The sequence below is a fragment of the Trachypithecus francoisi genome, unplaced genomic scaffold (genome assembly GCF_009764315.1).
Source record: "Trachypithecus francoisi isolate TF-2019V2 unplaced genomic scaffold, Tfra_2.0 Lachesis_group14, whole genome shotgun sequence".
Classification (NCBI taxonomy): Eukaryota; Metazoa; Chordata; class Mammalia; order Primates; family Cercopithecidae; genus Trachypithecus; species Trachypithecus francoisi.
The window spans coordinates 12,921,234-12,941,409 of NW_022681459.1; the positions used below are offsets into that span (position 1 = coordinate 12,921,234).

General features: G+C 41.3%; 1 protein-coding gene across 6 annotated transcripts in view; it reads right to left on the reverse strand.

Moving 5' to 3' along the window:
* Positions 1-20,176, reverse strand: part of APP (amyloid beta precursor protein) — a 288,984-nt gene that overhangs the window by 168,711 nt on the left and 100,097 nt on the right. For all 6 annotated transcript variants that reach the window (XM_033232229.1, XM_033232228.1, XM_033232227.1 and 3 more), the window contains exon 4: positions 1,077-1,189. In XM_033232229.1, the coding sequence (XP_033088120.1) occupies positions 1,077-1,189 (113 nt within the window). The remainder of the gene's footprint in view (positions 1-1,076; positions 1,190-20,176) is intronic.

Genomic DNA, 20,176 nt, shown 5'->3' on the forward strand with positions numbered 1-20,176 from the left:
TAAAGCTATGATACAATGGTTAAGCTAAGCTAGATCAGATTTCTCAACCCCAGTACTACTGATGTTTTGGACTGGATAATTCTTGGGGGTAGAGGGTGGTTATCCTGTTGGCTGTAGGATGTTTAGCAGAATCTTTGGCCTCTGGACACTATCAGATGCCAGTAACACCACTCCCTCAAGTTGTGATAACCAAAAATGTCTCCACACATGTGCCGGGGAGGGACAGGGGATCAAAATCGACTCAAGTGAAGCCCTATGGAGCTTGATAAAGGTGCCTAATTCTAGTAGACTGATCTTACCACAAATAAACTATAAGAAATGATCAGAAAAACTATCAAAGGGATACAGCTAGCTGTGAAGGTGGTCACACTACACAGTGGCCTTTTCATGCTAAGTATCTTGTCTCTTTCATTGGCTTAGCCAAAAGCAGAGGTTAACCAAGTGCTCAGTCAGACTCACCCTGTGGACAACTCAAGACGGTATGCATGGCCTTATGTATATAAAAGTGGACAGGATAACTTAGAAACTGAATTCTACCTGGAGCGTTCAGGCTGGTACAAACAAGCTACTTCACTGTTCTACCACTGTATTCACTAATAGATAACAGGGGAAAAGGTTAAATTATTTAAAAATTATATATGACAAAGGAAAAAAACAGGTGAATAAAAATAATCTGAAGGGTAAACCTTAAAGTTGTGACTATTGAAGATCATATTTTTAAGTTATAAGGCATGGCACAGACCACTTTTATTTTTAAGTTGCGAAACATGACACAGGCACATAATGAATCTAGTTCAACTGGCCCTATTTTTGACTTTTTAAAAATATTCACGGATGGGGAGGCTGTGCATGCGTGGGGACGGGGGTGCACGGGAACTCTTACTTTCCATTCGGTGTTGCTGTGAACCTAAAACCACTCTAAAAACTAAAATCTGGTTTACAGATAGTAGCATTGGGTTTTTTCCTTAAATAACTTATTAACATAGCTGTTGCCTCAACATACTCTCTAAAATGCTATTAGGCATGTCCCCAGGAAATCTTCACTTTGCAGTAAGAAAGAATTTATGGGCTGGTACCTCTTTGGCGACGGTGTGCCAGTGAAGATGAGTTTCGCAGACATCCATCCTCTCCTGGTGTAAGAATTTGCACTTGTCAGGAACGAGAAGGGCATCGCTTACAAACTCACCAACTGGAAGAAAGGAAAACCACTTCCCGTCATTCCATCTGTATCATAGTGTTCTTACCACAGAGAAGGCATCAAGGAAAGAGAGACTTCAAGACAAGTTAAAACAGCCTTTCAATGCCTAAGCAACCCAGTCAAGACCCTGCTACCTTTAGAATGTTATGTCTGGCCTCCTTAAGCAACTCGGTTTCTTGCCACACCAAGTTTGATGGTTAAAATAATTCCTAAATGCTGCAAGTGAAATTCTCCCTTAATTAATCTGAATCTCGGCCGGGCGCGGTGGCTCAAGCCTGTAATCCCAGCACTTTGGGAGGCCGAGACGGGCGGATCACGAGGTCAGGAGATCGAGACCATCCTGGCTAACACCGTGAAACCCCGTCTCTACTAAAAAATACAAAAAACTAGCCGGGCGAGGTGGCGGGTGCCTGTCGTCCCAGCTACTCGGGCGGCTGATGCAGGAGAATGGCGTAAACCCGGGAGGCGGAGCTTGCAGTGAGCTGAGATCTGGCCACTGCACTCCAGCCTGGGTGACAGAGCAAGACTCCGTCTCAAAAAAAAAAAAAAAAAAAAAAAAAATTAATCTGAATCTCTTGCTTCAAAATTAATCCTAAAAAGCTGCTTAAGTAGAGAATCAATTACCATTCTACTATAACGGGAGGTAAAATACAAATATTGACATCGTCTAGGTGAGCATTTGAGCAAAATCAATAAAAATCCCTGTCTACTTCTCTTTCTCGGACATTTTAATCTGCTTGTAAATAAAATAGAAATTTTAGCATTTTTCTACTTCCTAGGCAAAAAACTCAAAATTGTATTTTATATATATATTTACATAACATGCATAAGAGAGAAAGAGTTTAATTCATTTGAGTTCTGAAAACTGTTCCTCAGACTTTTGTTATATCTTTAAAGAAAATTTATATCATGAAAATTATTTCCAGGCATTTCTGGTACGGAAGATATAAAGATATTACATAAAGTCCTACATGAACTCAGTCTAATGAAGGTAAAAGATGGATAATTACCACATTATATGTAAGCTGTAAACTTAATTTTCGTTTTGTTCACTGCAATATTCCCAGTTTTTAGCAAAGATTCTTGCACTTAGTAGGCAATAAATATCGGTTGATGAATGAACAAGTTAAATTCTGTAATAGAGATGAGGAAAGTGCCAGGCCAATATCTTGGGTGCAGTGGGAAAAACCTTAAAGAAGAAATAACATTCGAGATGAATCTGAATGGTGAGAAGTAGTATGCCACATGGGAAATGAACTGAACTTTCATGATATAAGGATAGAATCTGTCTTGCTTGGCTGGGCGCCGTGGCTCACGCCTGTAATCCCAGCACTTTGGGAGGCTGAGGCGGGTGGATCATGAGGTCAGGAGATCAAGACTGTCCTGGCTAACATGATTAAACCCAGTCTCTACTAAAACTACAAAAAAAATTAGTCGGGAGTGGTGGCGGGCGCCTGTAGTCCTAGCTACTCGGGAGGCTGAGGCAGGAGAATGGCATGAACCCGGGAGGCGGAGCTTGCAGTGAGCTGAGATCGCGCCACTGCACTCCAGCCTGGACCACAGAGCGAGACTCCGTCTCAGAAAAAAAAAAAGAATCTGTCTTGCTTGCCATTATACCCCCACAATGGCCTAGTTCTGGCAAACATGAAGAACTCTATTATAGAATCCAAATGGATGGATGGATGGGTAGCAAAAGACCCTTCAAAATGAGGGAGGCTCCTGTGCAAAGAAAGAGAAAAGAACCAGCAAGGCGTACTTGCAGCCCATCATGGCTGGAGCACAAAGGAAGTGGCAAAGGGAGTCCAGAAGGAAGTAGCACGGGAGAAGCATGTTGGACTCCAATTTTAAAGAGGCTTAGGTTTTGGATGCCATTTTGGAAGAAGCAACATAGGCCAAAAGCTTTTTTTTCTCCCCCCCCAGATAAACTCTATAATTAAGTGAAGGACAGACCAGCATAGTGAAACCATGAAAGCAGGGAGACCACCACGTAGGTCACTGTGGTCCTTCCAGCAAAACATGCAAGAACAGACATAAACCCACAATTCCCACGGAGCAAGGAATACAGACTGTCCACGCACCAGCAAAGACAGGAACCAATGTCTTTCCTTCATAGTAAGCTACAGGACACTTTCTGAAATGCAACATAAAGAGGGATGAAAAGCCCTAAGAAGGGGTAGGAAGTAACTTTGCATTCTCATAAAGGTGTTTAAACTTTAGTCTGTTTCTAGCTCAAACACATAAGATGTATCGTGATACTGAAGTACTTATTTCAATAAGTACTATTTAGATAAAAATCTAAGCAAATCATAGGGGAGAATAAGCACTGTATCTTGTCATTCCTTAAATCTTTAAAATGATCATTGACGCCCATAGCAGTAAAGTGTGTGTTGCAGGGAATGCAAAAATTATGAGACATGATACCCCCAAAGGCTGCAGGTGTCACTTTGCAGGGAAGAAATCAGTGAGTACTGAGCACCCACCCCATGCGGCTCCACAGGGCCACACCACAGGTTCTTTTATAACCCTCACTTCCCAGGGGAGGAATCTCTGCCAAGAAACCTAAGGCCACCTACCTCGGGAGATTAAAACCTAGCCCCAGAGATAAGCATTAAGATATAAATTACAAGAAAAGAAATAACAAGATAATGCAAATGATATCACATTTCTCTTTTATATAGGATGATATAAAAGAAAACACAAACAAAAACACAAGAAGAGTTGGAGAATGGAAAGTAAAGGTAATCTCATCCAAAACAAATACACCATTCCCAGGTGGATTTCTCAGGGTTTCTGAGGGCTCTCAGGGTTTCTGAGGTCAGGGACCAACCCTAGCTGCTTGGAAGAACACCTGATATCTGAGGCATCCCAATTTTCTAGGTTACAGGAGGCCAGAAGTGACCTATGACCTGAAGATGCCCACCTCATCTGTCAGCTCTGCTCAGCTGTATTTGCAAATGTCTAAACTAAGAAGTGATGCTTTTCTATTTAACGAGTAATTATTGGAAAGATTAAATGCCTGTCATGTACAAATAGGTCAAAGAGTTTTAAAAAAATTAATGCTGGCCCAAAGCTACTAAATCAGTTCATGAGAAGAGCCAGAGCAGGGATCAGATACACTTGACCTTGGCCTGCCAGAGTTCTTGGGGGCATAAACCAGACAGTAAGTGCCAAACAACAAAACCAAATCAACTTGTTTTATCTGCCCTTAGTCAATCTGCTGAAGACTAGATCATAACGCAAAGCTAAAGTTACCAAAACATATTTACTTATTCACCAAAAGGACATGTACTGCATTAATCTTTTTGTTTATTTTGAGACAAGGTCTCACTCTGTCACCCTGGCTGGAATGTAGTGGTTGGATCGAGGGCTCACTGCAGCCCCGACCTCCTGGGGTGATGCAATCCTCCCACCTCAGCCTCTTGAGTAGCTGCGACTACAGGTGTGCACCATCATGCCCAGCTAATTATTTTACTTTTTGCAGAGACAGGGTCTAGATATGTCGCCTGGCTGGTCGTGAACTCCTAGGGTCAAGCGATCTGCCAGTCTCAGCCTCCCAAAGTGTGGGATTACAGACATGAGCCACCATGACCAGCCAGTCTCAGCATTTTAATGAGGAGTTGGTAAGCAAGCTTTTCTTAAAAGCCTGTATCAAATAAAAGTTGCCTTGGATATTAGGAGTTCATTAGCTAAGGATGTTATTCTGACTTTCATCTGGCAGAAAATCTATCCAAGAGAACCATATTCTTGAACTTGTGTTTAGGACAGAGGTTGGCAAACTACTACTTGTGGACCAAGTCTGCTCATCCACCCACCCTGCCCCCAACACCTGTATTTCTGCATTAGTCTGACTATAACAATTGTTCATTATGTTTATAAGTGGCTACTGAACTTTCTAACTTGCAAAACATTTCATTTGATACTGCCAAGATGTCTTAGTTTCTTATATTGCACAGAGCTAAGAAATATGTGTTTCTCAAAATGACAATGGTTTTTTAAAGGATTAAAACTGGTTATTTAATAAGCTCTCAGGACTAATGGCAAAATAAAAACTTCACTGTATTCTAACATTAAAATAAAATTTAGCAGTGGACAGCACTGCTTACACTACTTTTAAAATTTGATGAAACATGTTAGAATGTTATACATCAGAAATTGTAAGCGATTCAACCACAAAAATCTGTTTAAAAAATTTTTAATAAGAGTTAAGAGTGCTAAAATATAATGAAGCCTTTTTCACCAACTGGCTTCACATGGTTTACATTTTCTTTTTTTAATTAAAAAATACGTACTTAAAAATATTTGCTAGGACAACAGGTATACGGAAACTGTATTTTCTACTCAAATTTGCTGAGAATTTACACTACTTTGTTTTTAAAAACAAAGTTTGTTAATTTTAAAAAGACTATGATCATATATACCTGGAGTTTCTCTCCACAGCCACGTGTACTTTATTTTTACAAATGCTTCTGTTTATTTGCTTTGATCTTTCAGGTAAAAAAAGTTCATAACAGAATTCTGGTATAAGAGATCAAAGACCAAAACAAATTAAGCATCATAATGAAAAATCATGCTCCTGTTTACAGCAAACTTTAGGAAATTTGGCACCATTTATTTCCAGTGGATAAATTCATCAATATACACTATGCATGCTTATTGCTAAACATACAACCTGGTTTCTTGCTTAAACAATTCACAATTTATATTCAAAACACATGTCACACACCACACACACACACACACACACACCCCCCACAACTGAAAGGGAGTTTTCAAAGCTAATGAACAAAATCTGGGTCTGTCTTCTTGGCTATGAAGCCTTGGCAAGGTGAACAAGGATGGCAAATTCAATAGGAGTCTGCAGGCCTCAATCTGCTAGCTCCTTGGTGGTCTTCGAGAGGACTGTCTAGCTCAAATTACCTCATTTTGCAGACGGGAGGAAAAGAGCCCAGGTCAAGTGACTTGCCCACAGAGCCAACTGGCAGTAGAACTAGACTGAAAATCCAGGTCTCCAGTTCTCCATCCAAGAGTGGTAACTCAACTCACTCATTTAAATTCTGTTCAAAATGGTTCATTTGGCCCATTTCCTTTGGCTTTTACAGAAGTAGTTCACTTTTAGACTGTGAAGTACTTTAATATTATAATCCACAATGTGATCAATTTGACAATAAAACTTGACTTAAATTAGCTAGCAAGCCATACAGAACAGCTGGGAATGCGTTCGGCGGCAGAGAACAGACCACATGTCAAACCGTGGCTTAAACACACGGTAGGATTGTGTATCTCACCTAAGAAGTGACATTGAAGCTAGGGCCACTGCAGATAGTCCATGATGCCATCAGGGACCAGGGTATTCCTATCTTTCTGTACTGCCATCCTTAGCACGTTGGTTTTATCCTTGTGTTTTGTGGTCACAAAATGGTCACAGAAATTCAAGACTTTGTGTCCAAGTTCCAGGCAGAAGGCAGGGGAAACACGACAAAGCTGAAAGGTTTTCTGTTGTTTTTTTTCCCTCTACTAAAGCTTTGCTCTGTTACTTGGGAGGGACATACTCCTCAGCAAATCCCACTGAGGCCATACGTGCCATTACTATGATCTGGCCACACACCTGCAAGGGAATCTGTGAAAGTATTTTCAGCAGAGGGCATTGTCACCCTGAACAAAAAAAAAAAATCTGGAATTCTTTTAGAAAGGAAAAAATGGGAATGAATATCAAACAGGCGAGTAGCAGAGGCTCCCACACTATGGAATTTAAAGTATATTTTTCAATTTCTTTATGTTGTCTTTTCAAAAGACAGACAGAATTCCAGGAAGAAGACAATTCAGAGTAAAAAATACTGCAACTAAAACCACAGTAACTCCCCAATCCAAGCCACTTGGAGAAATGAGAAGGGAAAGATGTCTCAAAACCGACACTGCTGCCAGGATGGCAGCACTTAGGGGTGTCATCCCAGCTATTTGAGAGGCTGTGGTGGGAGGATCACTTGAGCCCAGGAATTTGAGGCGAGCCTGCGTAACTTAGAGAGACCCTATCTCTAAAAATAAATGTTTAAAATCAAGACATTAAAACAATTAAAAAAAACAAACAAACAGACTGCTAAAGTTTTGAGCGTCAGAGTGGGATTGAGTAGATGAATGTAAAAGATTCCAGAGCCATATGCACGTTCTTCAAGATACAGATTATTCAAATATCAGATTAAAAGACAATATTTCTATGAACCGCTGGGGACTAAAATGATGTTGGCCAGAATCATGGGAATGAAGGGCCAAAAATGCCTGAGGTCTTTGGACTTCTACCCAAGGTATGCCCTCTCTTCCTCATCTCTCAAGAGGTAAAGATGATTCAAGAAAGCGGGAGAAATGTTCTGGCAATGGAATTACTGTAAAACGCCAAAGTCTCGGTTTCCTTGTGCTATGGGCCCAGGTCTGCCTCGTGAAGATAAAACATCAGTAGTGTCAGTAACTCTGAACCGTGTGCCTGCCACTACCCTCAATACTTCATGTATGTGTATCTTCTCTCACCGTCCTCAGAACCACACCAAAGCAGCTACAATGATCTCACTTTATAAGACAAGGTGAGGGCCGGGCGCGGTGGCTGAAGCCTGTAATCCTAGCACTTTGGGAGACCGAGACAGGTGGATAACAAGGTCAGGAGTTCGAGACCAGCCTGGTCAATATGGTGAAACCCTGTCTCTACTAAAAAGACAAAAAAATTAGCCAGGCGTGGTGGTGCATGCCTGTAATCCCAGCTACTCAGGAGGCTAAGGCAGGAGAATCGCTTGAACCCGGGAGGTGGAGGTTGCAGTGAGCCAGTACTGTGCCACTGCACTCCAGCCTGGGTGACAGAGCAAGACTGTATTTTTGAAAAAAAAAAAAAAAAGAGAGAGAGGGTGAGACTGAGAGGTTATGTAACAGTCCAGGTCAATATACAGAGTAAATGGCAGAACTGGCAGAACTAAATGAATTAATATCCATAAAGCACTCAACTCAGTGCCCAGAAAAAAGTTGCCCAATAAATTATATATAAATAGTATCCTTCTCCCCAGTATCTCATCAACCACCATAGTTTCTCATAATAATAATCATAATAATCAAAAGAGCAACAGCTACTCTTCATTTACTAATCACCCATGTGGCACCTACTGAAGACATTGGGGTTTTATTTTCATCACACCACCACTACCTAGTTGTGGCCCCACAGAGACGAGATGGTACTGTCTGACACGTGAGTACTGCTTATGATGAGGTGAATACATGACAGCAATCAACACGGTGGGATGCAGGCCCTATGAGTGGAGAAGCAGAGAATCAGAGTGATCGCCTCTTTCAACTCTTGCATTGAGTGATGGTCCTGGCTGTGAGGGGGTGTTGCCTGAGTCCCCTCTGGCAGTCACAGTCCTTTATCCACTAACTCTTCACTGCATACTTACAATTATGTCTCAGTGCTAAGAATACAGCAGTGAACAAAACCAATAAAATGATATATGATCCTGGGGGGAAGCGATAAAAAAGCATAAAATATAGTGTCTGTTAGATGGCAATAAATGTTACATAGATAAAGCAGAGAAAGGGGAGGCGTTTTTTTTTGTTTGTTTGTATGTTTTCTCTGAGGGGTGAAATTTTAAATAGGGTGGTCAGGGAATGCCTACTTGAAAATATGACATTTCAGTGAAGACTTGAGGAGGTGAGGGGACAAAATACTCAGAATCAAAGGGAAGAATATTCTAGCCAGAGGAAGCAATAAATATTACACAAAGTCTTGAGGCTGATGCATGCCTGGTGAGCTCACAGAAGTGCAAGGAGATCAGTGCTGTCGTGGAGGAATGATGTGGAGGAGATCAATGGGCAAGTGAGTGAGTGAGAGCCAGGACAGGACAGGCACAGCTGACTGCACGGGGCCTTAAATATTGTCCAACTCTGAACAGTCCAACTGTCCAACTTAAACGGGCCTCAAACATTGTCCAACTCGGAGTAACGCTGGAAGGTTCTGGGGTGGTTTTCTAAGCTAATCATTCTTGCCCTAGGGGTCAAGACTAGAAGTGAGAAGACCAGGAAGCGGGCTCTGGCATTAATCCAGGTGGGAGATGACAATGACTTGGACCAGGATGACAGCAGTAGAGATGGTGAGTAGTTCTCAGATTCTGGATGTCGTCTCAAGGTCAGATCTAAAGAACCAAATAGAGCAGGGCGTGGTGGCTCACACCTGTAATCCTAGCACTTTGGGAGGCCGAGGTGGGCAGATCATGAGGTCAGGAGATTGAAACCATCCTGGCTAACATAGTGAAACCCCGTCTCTACTAAAAATACAAAAAAATTAGCCAGGTGTGGTGGTGGGCACCTGTAGTCCCAGCTACTCGGGAGGCTGAGGCAGGAGAACGGCGTGAACCTGGGAGGCGAGGTTGCAGTGAGCCGAAATCAGGAGATTGCGCCACTGCACTCCAGCCTGGGAGACAGAGCGAGACTGTCTCAAAAAAAAAAAAAAAAAAAAAAAGAACCAAATAGAAAGGAGTCAAGAATCTAGCTTGTTTCTATTCGAACAGCTAGAAGATGCTTTATACTGAAGATGATGGAAAAGTCTGGACAACACTTTCCTAATTTTTCTGTGTAGATGTGTAGACAGGTAGAACTTTCCAGAATTATGTACTTACTAACTTATATACACTAGATATGTGTATATGAAAATGATAGCTACAGATAAATGTTTTCTTAAGTGATTTTTCATTTTACCATTTCAGACTCTTCACAATTTTTTTTTTTTTTTCTTGAATGTGTTCATTATATACTGATCTTTTGTAACTTTTGCATTAACAAACAGGCTGGAAAAATTTTCCTGGGAGGCATCTGTACTCAAGAGACGGGACAATGACTTCACAGAAGCAGGCAAACATTTCTCAACAAACTTTCCATGTGATAAAACTGTTATGGTTTTAGCTTCAGAGTGTGGGCAGTTACTGGGTTCTCAAAGAGGACATGAGGGTGAATTACACATCCTTTTAAAAAGTGGCTGCTGCCGTCACCAGCATTTCACTGTAACTATTACCGGATAATAGTGAGAACTGACAGATGGGATTCTTCAGTTGAGAACTATTTGCCAGATGGCAGAAACTAAATGGATCAGGATAAGCAAAAAGGCAAAAGAAGTAAAAACTAAAAGTTTTACCTAAATCACCTCTCCAACTTTTCCAAGTACACAGATCCAGCCTCATATACATCCAATATACATACATAGATGGCAGAGCGAGTATAGGACAGAATAGTGCTGGCCGGGAGTGGTGGCTCATGCCTGTAGTCCCAGCACTTGGGGGGCCCAGGTGGGTGGATCACGAGGTTAGGAGTTGGAGACCAGCCTGGCCAATATGGTGACAGTCTGTCTCTACCAAAAATACAAAAATTAGCTGGGCATGGTGATGCATGCCTATAGTCCCAGCTACTCGGGAGGCTGAGGCAGAAGAATCTCCTGAACCAGGGAGGCGGAGTTTGCAGTGAGCCAAGATCATCGTACCACTGCACTCCAGCCTGGTGACAGAGCGAGACTCTGTCTCAAAAAAAAAAAAAAAAAAAAGATAGAATAGTGTTTAACCCAGGCTCTGAATAACACTGGTCTTAAAATAATAAAAATAGTGCAAAGGATTTACTTTAAAAAAATAAAAGGGAACAAAACAAGTACTTATGGCCAGGCATGGTGTCTCATGTCTATAATCCCAGCACTTTGGGAGGCCGAGGTAAGCGGATCACCTGAGGCCAGTAGTTCAAGACTAGCCTGGCCAACATGGTGAAATGGTGAAACACCGTCTCTACTAAAAATACAAAATTAGCTGGACATGGTGGCCGGTGCCTGTAATCTTAGCTACTTGGGAGGCTGGGGCAGGAGAATCGCCTGAGCCTGGGAAGCAGAGGTTGCAGTGGGCTGAGATTGTGTCATTACACTCCAGCCTGGGTGACAGAGTGAGACTCTGCCTCAAAAATCAATCAATCAATCAATCAATAAATGAATAAATGTTAGCAGTCTTGCAGCTTTTAAAAAGACATATTTTAACTTTTTTTTTTTTTTTTTTTAAGAAAGAGTTTTACTCTGTCTCCCAGGCTAGAGTGCAATGGCACGATCACAGTTCACTGCAGCCTTGACTTCTGGGCTCAGGTGATCCTCCCACCTCAGCCTCTCCGGTAGCTGGGACTATAGGCACATGCTACCACGACCAGCGCTTTTTTTTGTATTTTTAGTAGACACGGGGTTATGCCATGTTGCCCAGGCTGGTCTCAAATTCCTGGCCTCAAGCAATCCACCTGCCTCAGCCTTCCAAAGTATTGGGATTACAGGCATGAGCCACCATACCCAGCCTGGGTAACAATTCTGATACTGCTATGCACATATACTGAAATTGAACAATGAAGTACACAGATGGTGGATGGAGTGAGAATTTACAGATAACCAAGGAGGAGAGATAAAGTGTCCGTGTGGTAATATGTTAAGGGTAGGAAACATCTGGATGAACTTTTATTTAGCTTAATATAGACTAGATATTAGAGCTTAATATAAATATAACTAGTTAGCTATAGAAATATTTATACATCTGCATAACACAAGGGTGAATATAGACAAACACATTGCCTTGTTCTATCAACTGAGAAGTCTTAAAAGCAAAGAAACTCCAGTGGCAACGAGCATCCTTAACATCCAGATTTTAATACTATTCTCCAATAACATTACTCTCCAATAAAAGGAACAAGGGCTCCTTGGAGAAACAGCTGATTCTAGGATTATGGCCGAAAATATGCAAGATGAGACTGGAGCATCTTGTAAGAAAAAAAAAATGTCTATGTCAAATGGGCATAGGAACCAACTGAAAGGGCTTCTAATAGCTAAAGCTGGAATAATTTGAGCAATAAAAATTATAAAGTAGTACTGGATTATAAATCAAAGTACAATGTAAATATCCATGAGTCTAAATTTAGACTGACTGAATGAATACATAAATAGGAAAAAAGAGACAAATCTCCTGTGCAGAAGAATTCCAAATGCCCTCAAAATGAAGCATAATTCTCTGCTCCTTAATTGTGGGCTGTGCAAATTGACTTCCTTCCAAAGAGTAGAGCACACAAAGTGGGAAAAAGAAAAACTTTCAAGTGGAGAAACTCGACAACCACCACCTGAGCCAGGTGTTCAAGGTCAATGGCAACAGGGCTGTATCATGTTGATAAATATGTATTCTTGATATGATGTGATGAAATGGGCATTTTACCTCTGTGGTCTTCCTTCTTAAAACCAATAACCCCAGGCAAAGCATGAGACAATTCCTACAAATTATCTGACCAGTACTTTTCAAAACCAGTAAGGTCATTAAAAAACAAGGAAAGTTTAAGAAACTGTCACAGCCAAGAGGAAAGGAGGCTAAGGTGACCTGACAACTAAAGGTAATGTGCCTTCCTGGATGGCACCCTGGAACACAGAAAGGACATTAGACAAAAAGGACATCTGAATAAGTAACAATGTATCAAAATTGTTTACTGACCGCAACAAATGGACCTTATTAATATAAGATGTTAACAATAGGGAAAACCGGATGCAAAGCATGTGGAAACTCTCTGGACTATCCTCTCAATTTTTCTTTAAATTTAAAACGGTTGTAAAATATAAAGTCTATTTAAAAGAAAATTTTATGGCTTCATATAAAATTTCATATACTAAGGTGTCACGCCAAATTCCTATTGACTCCAATGTGGATGGCACCAGGTTCAAGAGCCCCAGAGCTAGTGAACCCTGTCTCACAGAGTTTTACTGGGGGCTTGCATACAGGGGAGAGAGTCCAGTGGTGGTGGGTTGGACAGAAGAACCACAGCCGCTTGCAAAAGCCATGTGGTCTCTATAGCATTTTCACTTAACACCCTCCCCCTAACAACCTCCACCTGGCAACTTTCACTTAACTCACAACAAAGGGTCTCAATCTCCAGCGTGGCCCATGTTCCATGAGAGAAGATGAGGGCTCAGATGTTCCTTATAGATAAGGAGTGGGTCTCTGGGTTGGCCACTCCTGGATTTCTTTGTTGTTTTTTTGTCTTGGGTTTTTGTTGTTGTTGTTTCTGAAACAGAGTCTCATTCTGTCGCCCAGGCTGGAGTGCACTGGCGTGATCTTGGCTCACTGCAACCTCCACCTCCCAGGTTTAAGCAATTCTCCTGCCTCAACCTCCAAAGTAGCTGGGACTACAGGCCTGCGCCACCATGCCCAGCTAATTTTTCTATTTTTAGTAGAGACGGGGTTTTGCCATGTTGGCCAGGCTGGTCTTGGACTTCTGACCTCAAATGATCTGCCCCGCTTCGGCCTCCCGAAGTGCTGGGATTACAGGCACCGGCCACCCCGCCCAGCCCACTCCCGATTTCTTAACTCAGAACTCAGACGCAGGTGAGCCTGCCACACAGGATCATTGTCAGGGCATGTTCAAGTCAAGTGATCCCTGTCAGATGCATCTACCATACATACAGGCATACCTATTTGATTCCACATCAACATTGTAGCCTTAAAAAAAAGTCTATAAAATTATTGTAGTTGAAAAGAACTAGGTTAAAAAGAGCTTACTGGCCGGGCGCAGTGGCTCACGCCTGTAATCCCAGCACTTTGGGAGGCCGAGGCGGGTTGATCACGAGGTCAGGAGATCGAGACCATCCTGGCTAACATGGTGAAATCCCGTCTCTACTAAAAATACAAAAAATTAGCCGGGCGTGGTGGTGGGTGCCTATAGTCCCAGCTACTCGGGAGGCTGAGGCAGGAGAATGGCGTGAACCCGGGAGGTGGAGCTTGCAGTGAGCCAAGATCGTGCCACTGCACTCCAGCCTGGGCGATAGAGTGAGACTCTGTCTCAAAAAAAAAAAAAAAAAAAAAAAAAGAAAGAGCTTACCAACTCAGGCATCTCATATGCGGTATCTATTAATAACTAGACAGGACTAGGTTTGACTATTTCTTTAGAAAAAAATTTAAGTAATGCAGCATTTAAGTTCTTTTTTAAAAATTCAAGAATTTCAAAATTATCACATATATACCGAAAACTCTTTGCTTTCCAAATGTAACCTTGTCTCAGGAATGTAAACTAACTGGTCAGAGAATTCATTCCCCTTTACAAATGAGGACTCTTGAGCCTGATGAGGTTTGCACAAAGCTAATGACAGAAACAGGCTCAACTCTGAAACCCGACTCTGATTCCAATGTTCAGGACTCCAAGAAGTGTTACAATAGTCTACTAACTTTGAATGACAGCTTCCTCATTAACCAACCCAAGACAAGTTATAGGTGCTTTTACTGTTGCCTCTTTTTGACTGCATTATTAGTCATATTCTTGATTTTATCAATAATAAGACTTCTTGTTACAAGTATTTAATAATTCCAACATCTGTTAAAAGATGGAATTGTAATCGTTGTTAAAGCTTTCCAGATCAGGGGCTCTCAAACTCAAACCATGCTTCAAAATCATCTAGGATCTTGATCAGTCTGCAAGATTCATCTTCTGTCTAGCTCCACAGCCTAGATCTGATTTATGGGTTCTGGGACGCGCCTGAAAACAGGACTCCCCAGAGTGGCTCTGACTCAGGCGGCTCATGGATCACACTTTGAGAAATGATATTAGGAGCAGGGCTTCTCAAGTTTTAAAGTGCCTATGCATCACCTGGGGGCCTTGTTAAAATGCAGGTTTTGATTGGACAAGTCTAGGGTGGGACCGAGTCTGCTTTTCTAACACGCTCTCAAGCGATGTGATCCAGCTGTTCCTTCCGGCAGTAAGGGTCTACTTAAGATCACCCATTATAACTAACCTCATTCAGGTTTTTAAAATTTTTAAGTTACAAGTTATTGCTCTGTAAGCCACTCTTTGCTTACCCACTTTTAATTATACAGTTTAGTGTTAAGTAGATTCATATCGTTATACAACCATCACTACCCTCCATCTCCAGAACCGTTTGCATCTTGCTAAACTAAAACCCTGCACACCGTTAAACAACTCCCCATTCCCCTACCTCCAGTACCTGGAAACCACCATTCTGTTTTCCATCTTTTTGAATTTGACTCTTCAAATTCAAAAAGGTACCGCATAGAAGTAGAATCAAGTATCTGTCTTTTGGTGACTAGCTTGTTTGCTCTTTTAAAAAATAACAATTGTCATGCTTCTCTTCCATAAACCTGCATGTCATCCCATAGATTTGTCACTTTTGGCACCATCTTAAAGACTGAGCGCCTTTTCACACATCCCTAAGAGCCAAGCTGCTCTTGGTTCGCCTTTTGTTTAATTATAGAAGTTACAAAATATGGTGGAACGAGTTCTAGATTTGAAAACAACACAATGACTCAAGCAGATCAAGTGATTTCCAAATATTAAAAGGTGGTATTATAAATGCCTCCTGGCCAGAGAGGTGCACATAAGATGAGAGGCAAGAATAAAAATTAAAACTTAACACAATTTGATAATCTTAAGAGATCATGTCTGCTACTGCTGAGTATTACTAAATACCACTCTATGGAGGTCCATGAAGGATACAAAAGAACCGAGACACAGTTCTGGACCAAAACAGCTTGGAGCAGCTTTGTCTCACAGAAATATAATAGAGGCCACATATCTAATTTAAAATTTCTTGTAGCCACATTAACATAAAAAGGTAAAAAAAAAAAAAACAGGTAAAATTAATTTTATTAATATACTTCAACCCAGTACATCCTAAATTTCGTCATTTCAACACGCAATTAATGTAAATAATCATCATTAAGACATTCTACATTCGTTTTTTATTATTTTTTTTCCTACCAGACTAACTTTTTAATATCTGGTGGGTTTTTAATACTCACAGCATAGTTTGGACTAGCCAGGTTTCAAATACTCAATGGCCATGGGTGGCTAGAGGCCACTGTTGGGCAAGACAGACTTACCATCAGATCTGAGAGATCAAGAATATATTTCCAGGAGTGGCGACTTGAACGTGGGCAGGTTGGGGTTATGGGAGAAAATCTAAAGCCAAAGATACAAACCCAAGCAGAGAAACCATAAGCTTGAATACACTGAGACTGCAGTACACTGTTTTATGTGCCATTCTACCTTAACACACACATTTTAGTCAATGGGCGGCATAGCAGTAGGATTCTATGTTACTGTCATTAACAGTCAATGGGAGGCATACCACTAGGATTCTACGTTACCGTCATTAACCCTATTGGTCAGCAAACTGGTCATCTCCCCCCATTTGTCTTGTTGCAGTTCTCATATTATAAATTGTATTTATAATTATAATTCTAATACAGAAATGAATTTAAGGTTTCCTTTAGACTTGAACCTACTTTAGCTGAGTTCAGTCCTCTGTATCCCGAGAGAGGAGCGGAGAAAGCAGATACGGTAGAGATAATTCTAAATTCTCTACTTTGTTTCTTCAAAATGCAGGTATTCTCATTGGTTGCTTTCACCTAACACTTTCCTTTCTTTCTGCCTTATTAAAAACAAAACAAAATGAAACAAACAACAACAACAACAAAACAAAACTAAACTCAAAGCCCGATAGATTTTAGAGATGCAATTAATTAAGGTTATACACAGGGCTTTTTAAAAACCACATAATTGCTGACAAAATACCAACCAGGCTGGTGTACGGTGAGGCAAAAGAACCACCAGTCATTAGCAAAACCTTAAATCATATGGGAAGGTAAAGATATACAGCATGCTATTTTCACATACCATACTCAGAAAGCCATGTGTGGGGAAGGCTGTAATCAAGACAGGAAGAGGCCTTTTCACAGATAACTTCTTAATGGAGTTGCGGGCTGTCACTCTCATGCCCCTCACTTGTTCTTTCCAACCTATTACCATCTTGCCTTGCTCCAACAATCTGCAACTTTCTTTCAAGATCAAGAGCAACAAATGCCATCAGTCTCTTCTTAGCCCTCAAGTTCTCTGACTACTCTGCCACATCATGTTCTTCCTTTTTTTTTTTTTTTTTTTTAAGAGAGCTGGGGATACCCTCTGTCACCCAGGCTGGAGTGCAGTGGTGTGATCATAGCTCACTGCAGCTTCCTGGGCTCACACAACCTTCCTGTCTTAGCCTCCCAAGTAGCTGGGACTACCGACACACGCCAAAATGCCTGGCTAACTTTTTTTAAAATTATTTTTTGTAGAGACAGGGGTCTTACCACGTTGCCCAAGCTGATCTCAAACTCCTGGCCTCAAGCAACTCTCCTAGCTTCAGCCTCCCAAGTTGCTGGGATTCTAGGCATGGGCCACTGAACTCGGCCCACTTTTCTTCTTGAAATTCAATCTTCTCCAGTTTCCACCAATCTCCCTCAAGCTAATCATTCTTTCCCTCTCACTGGCTCCTCTTTTCATAATTCTGATTATAAAATAAGACTCTTGTCTTCAACTCTTCTTGCTTTCTCACTCAGACATATCATCCATGCCTAAAGGTCAACAGCCTCCTCCACTCTTTCAATTCTGACCTTTCACTTGGCATTCCCAGGCGCTTGCTGCATGCTTCCATTTGCAGGGTATTAATGACTTTCAGCAAATGCACTAGAATCCAGTGCCCAACTGACTATCAAATCCCAGAAGTGTACCCAAAGGACAATGACTAATTCCCCAGTGGGTCAAAGTCTTTCCTATGTGGAAGCAAGAGAAGGGAACAGAACTAACATTGAACACTGTGAGGAGCTCAAAACATGGCTCCTGCTGAACACATTCTATGTGGTTGTAGAACCCAGGCCTCCTTTCCCATGATGCCAGGCTTCCACTTTCTCAATAGATACTTATCGCTGATGAATGTCTGTGAATCAGAAGACCATGGGACTATACCTCTACCCCACTCACTCTCCATATTCCCAAAGCTGGGCCTCATGGACCTCAGATCATGTAATACTCTGACACAGCACTCCAGTAAACCACTTTTTGGTCAGAAACTCGTCCTTCCCATCCTTCCTCTCCCTTTCATCCACTACAGTTTATTCATCATGATCCTGAGGTCCTGGATGCTGCAGCACTCTCTGCGGTTATCAGGGGAGGCTTCAGTGCCTTCATTTCATTTCCCTGCCAGCCTGGTCTAGGACCCTCAGCACACACTCATCACTGCGCGTATCACCAACGACCACCCACGTGCTCTTGATGCCCAGGCTCATTTGGTCCAGCCTATTTTTCTCATAAGTGTGAGACTCAATAAAGATACAACCACCCCACTGTGCTCTTCAAGAGCTTATTAGCTGCCTCTTTTAGATTCTCCTGGGTATAGTCCAGACTTAAAATCTCTCATTTTGGGAGACAATGTAATTTAACCATCGGAGGAACAAATGTTGCTCTATATATTTCAGGCATTTTCTAACTAAAAACCTCCAAGAAAAAACAAACGTGTATCTTAAAAAGATGCAGAACTATTTAGGGCAAAAAGTACACAGAGAAGGAGAATGAAAAAAGATGTCACTGAATTTAACAAAAAGGGTTAACAATAACAAAAGAGTTAGCCATGAAGTAATTAGGATATCGTACTTGAAACTGGCACCCCCTTTTACCAAGCATTACAACATTGCTACGTGTTTACAAAGCTCTGTTAGAGCAGAGGAGAAAGAAGGATTTGAATTCTGTCACTGTACTGGCAGCACTACCTAGGAATGAGGAAGACAATATCTAATAGAATAACAAAATAAGTACATGTGATTCATCAAGCTTTTCAATGAAAATCAACATCCTTTTTGAATCACGTTTCAAAAATCACACAATCTGTTCAAACACGAATAGACCCCTAGATAAATCAGAATCTCTCTTTCTCTTACCACTCCTCTGTCGACTTAGAAATTGCCACTTAGATTTGCAAACAAGGCTTAGTTTCATTATTGTAAATCAATTTGGCAGGACTCATCACTCCACAGAGAGCTGAAATAATTGCATTTCTGGACTTCTAAGGAAGGGGGTTTAACTACATTCAGGCTTCCAAAAGGAAGATCATCACCAACTCTTCTTTAGCAGAAAACGTCCCTGGAGAATTCTGATCCATTTCTTGATCTAGTGGCAACTGGATGTTATCAGTGGCAACTAAGGTATCTGTCTACACCTGCTGAGGCTCATAAGTAAAAACTAAAAAGTATGGTGAATCTCTGTGATAATGGAGCAAAAAGCTAACACTTAAGTCTTTATTACTAATAAGTAATGGATTTTAAGGAAAAAAAGAAATACTCAAATCTATCTATAGATAACCAAAAAACCAAACAAAACACCCAGAAAAATTTAAGGTTGAAGAACATGTATAATTTGAGACTTCTGATCAGAGCCTTCCTCAATAACGTAAGTTTAAAAACTATTACCAAAGTGACGAGATCCCATGTCAGATAGCAGAACGAGAACAAGGCTGTTCTTCAACAAAGTCATCTTCTTTTATCACTACAACTTCAATCATAGATGTAAATGGAAATTTCTGCTCCCTTTGCTACTTTTCTGAATTTCATAATGAAAAACGTCTGTTCCTTCCAGACAGAGCACGAGTGTCATTCAAATTGTACACACCAGGCAAAGAGTGAACGCATTTGTTTAGATGCAAAAATCATTTAAATATGCGTCATTATGGGCTGCAGCATGTTTGCGGATGCAGCAGTTTAAAATTCTCTTAAGCAATAAAGCAAGGCATCAAATGAAAGTGCATTCAGGCTTCAAACATCTTCACACTATGTTTTCCTGCTTGCACACAGCAAGCCCCGCCTTCCTTTCCTGGCCCTACTCAAACAGAAAGCAGTGGAACCATGCCCTAGCCCATCCTATTGCCCCAAACGTCTTCCAGGTCAACAATCCAAAGTCATGTGAAAACTCCATCTTCAGTTTCCCTCTCCAGGGAGCAAATATTTTGAAGAGCAAGCATTCCAAGCAAGCAGAAACTCAGCCTTTAAATCAAACTAAGCTTTAAACAGTCTTTCAAAGTAAGGTCCTGCCGCACACAGAAGGCAACAAAGTGTTTGAAGAAGAGATAGCTCCCCTTTTATATTTAACATC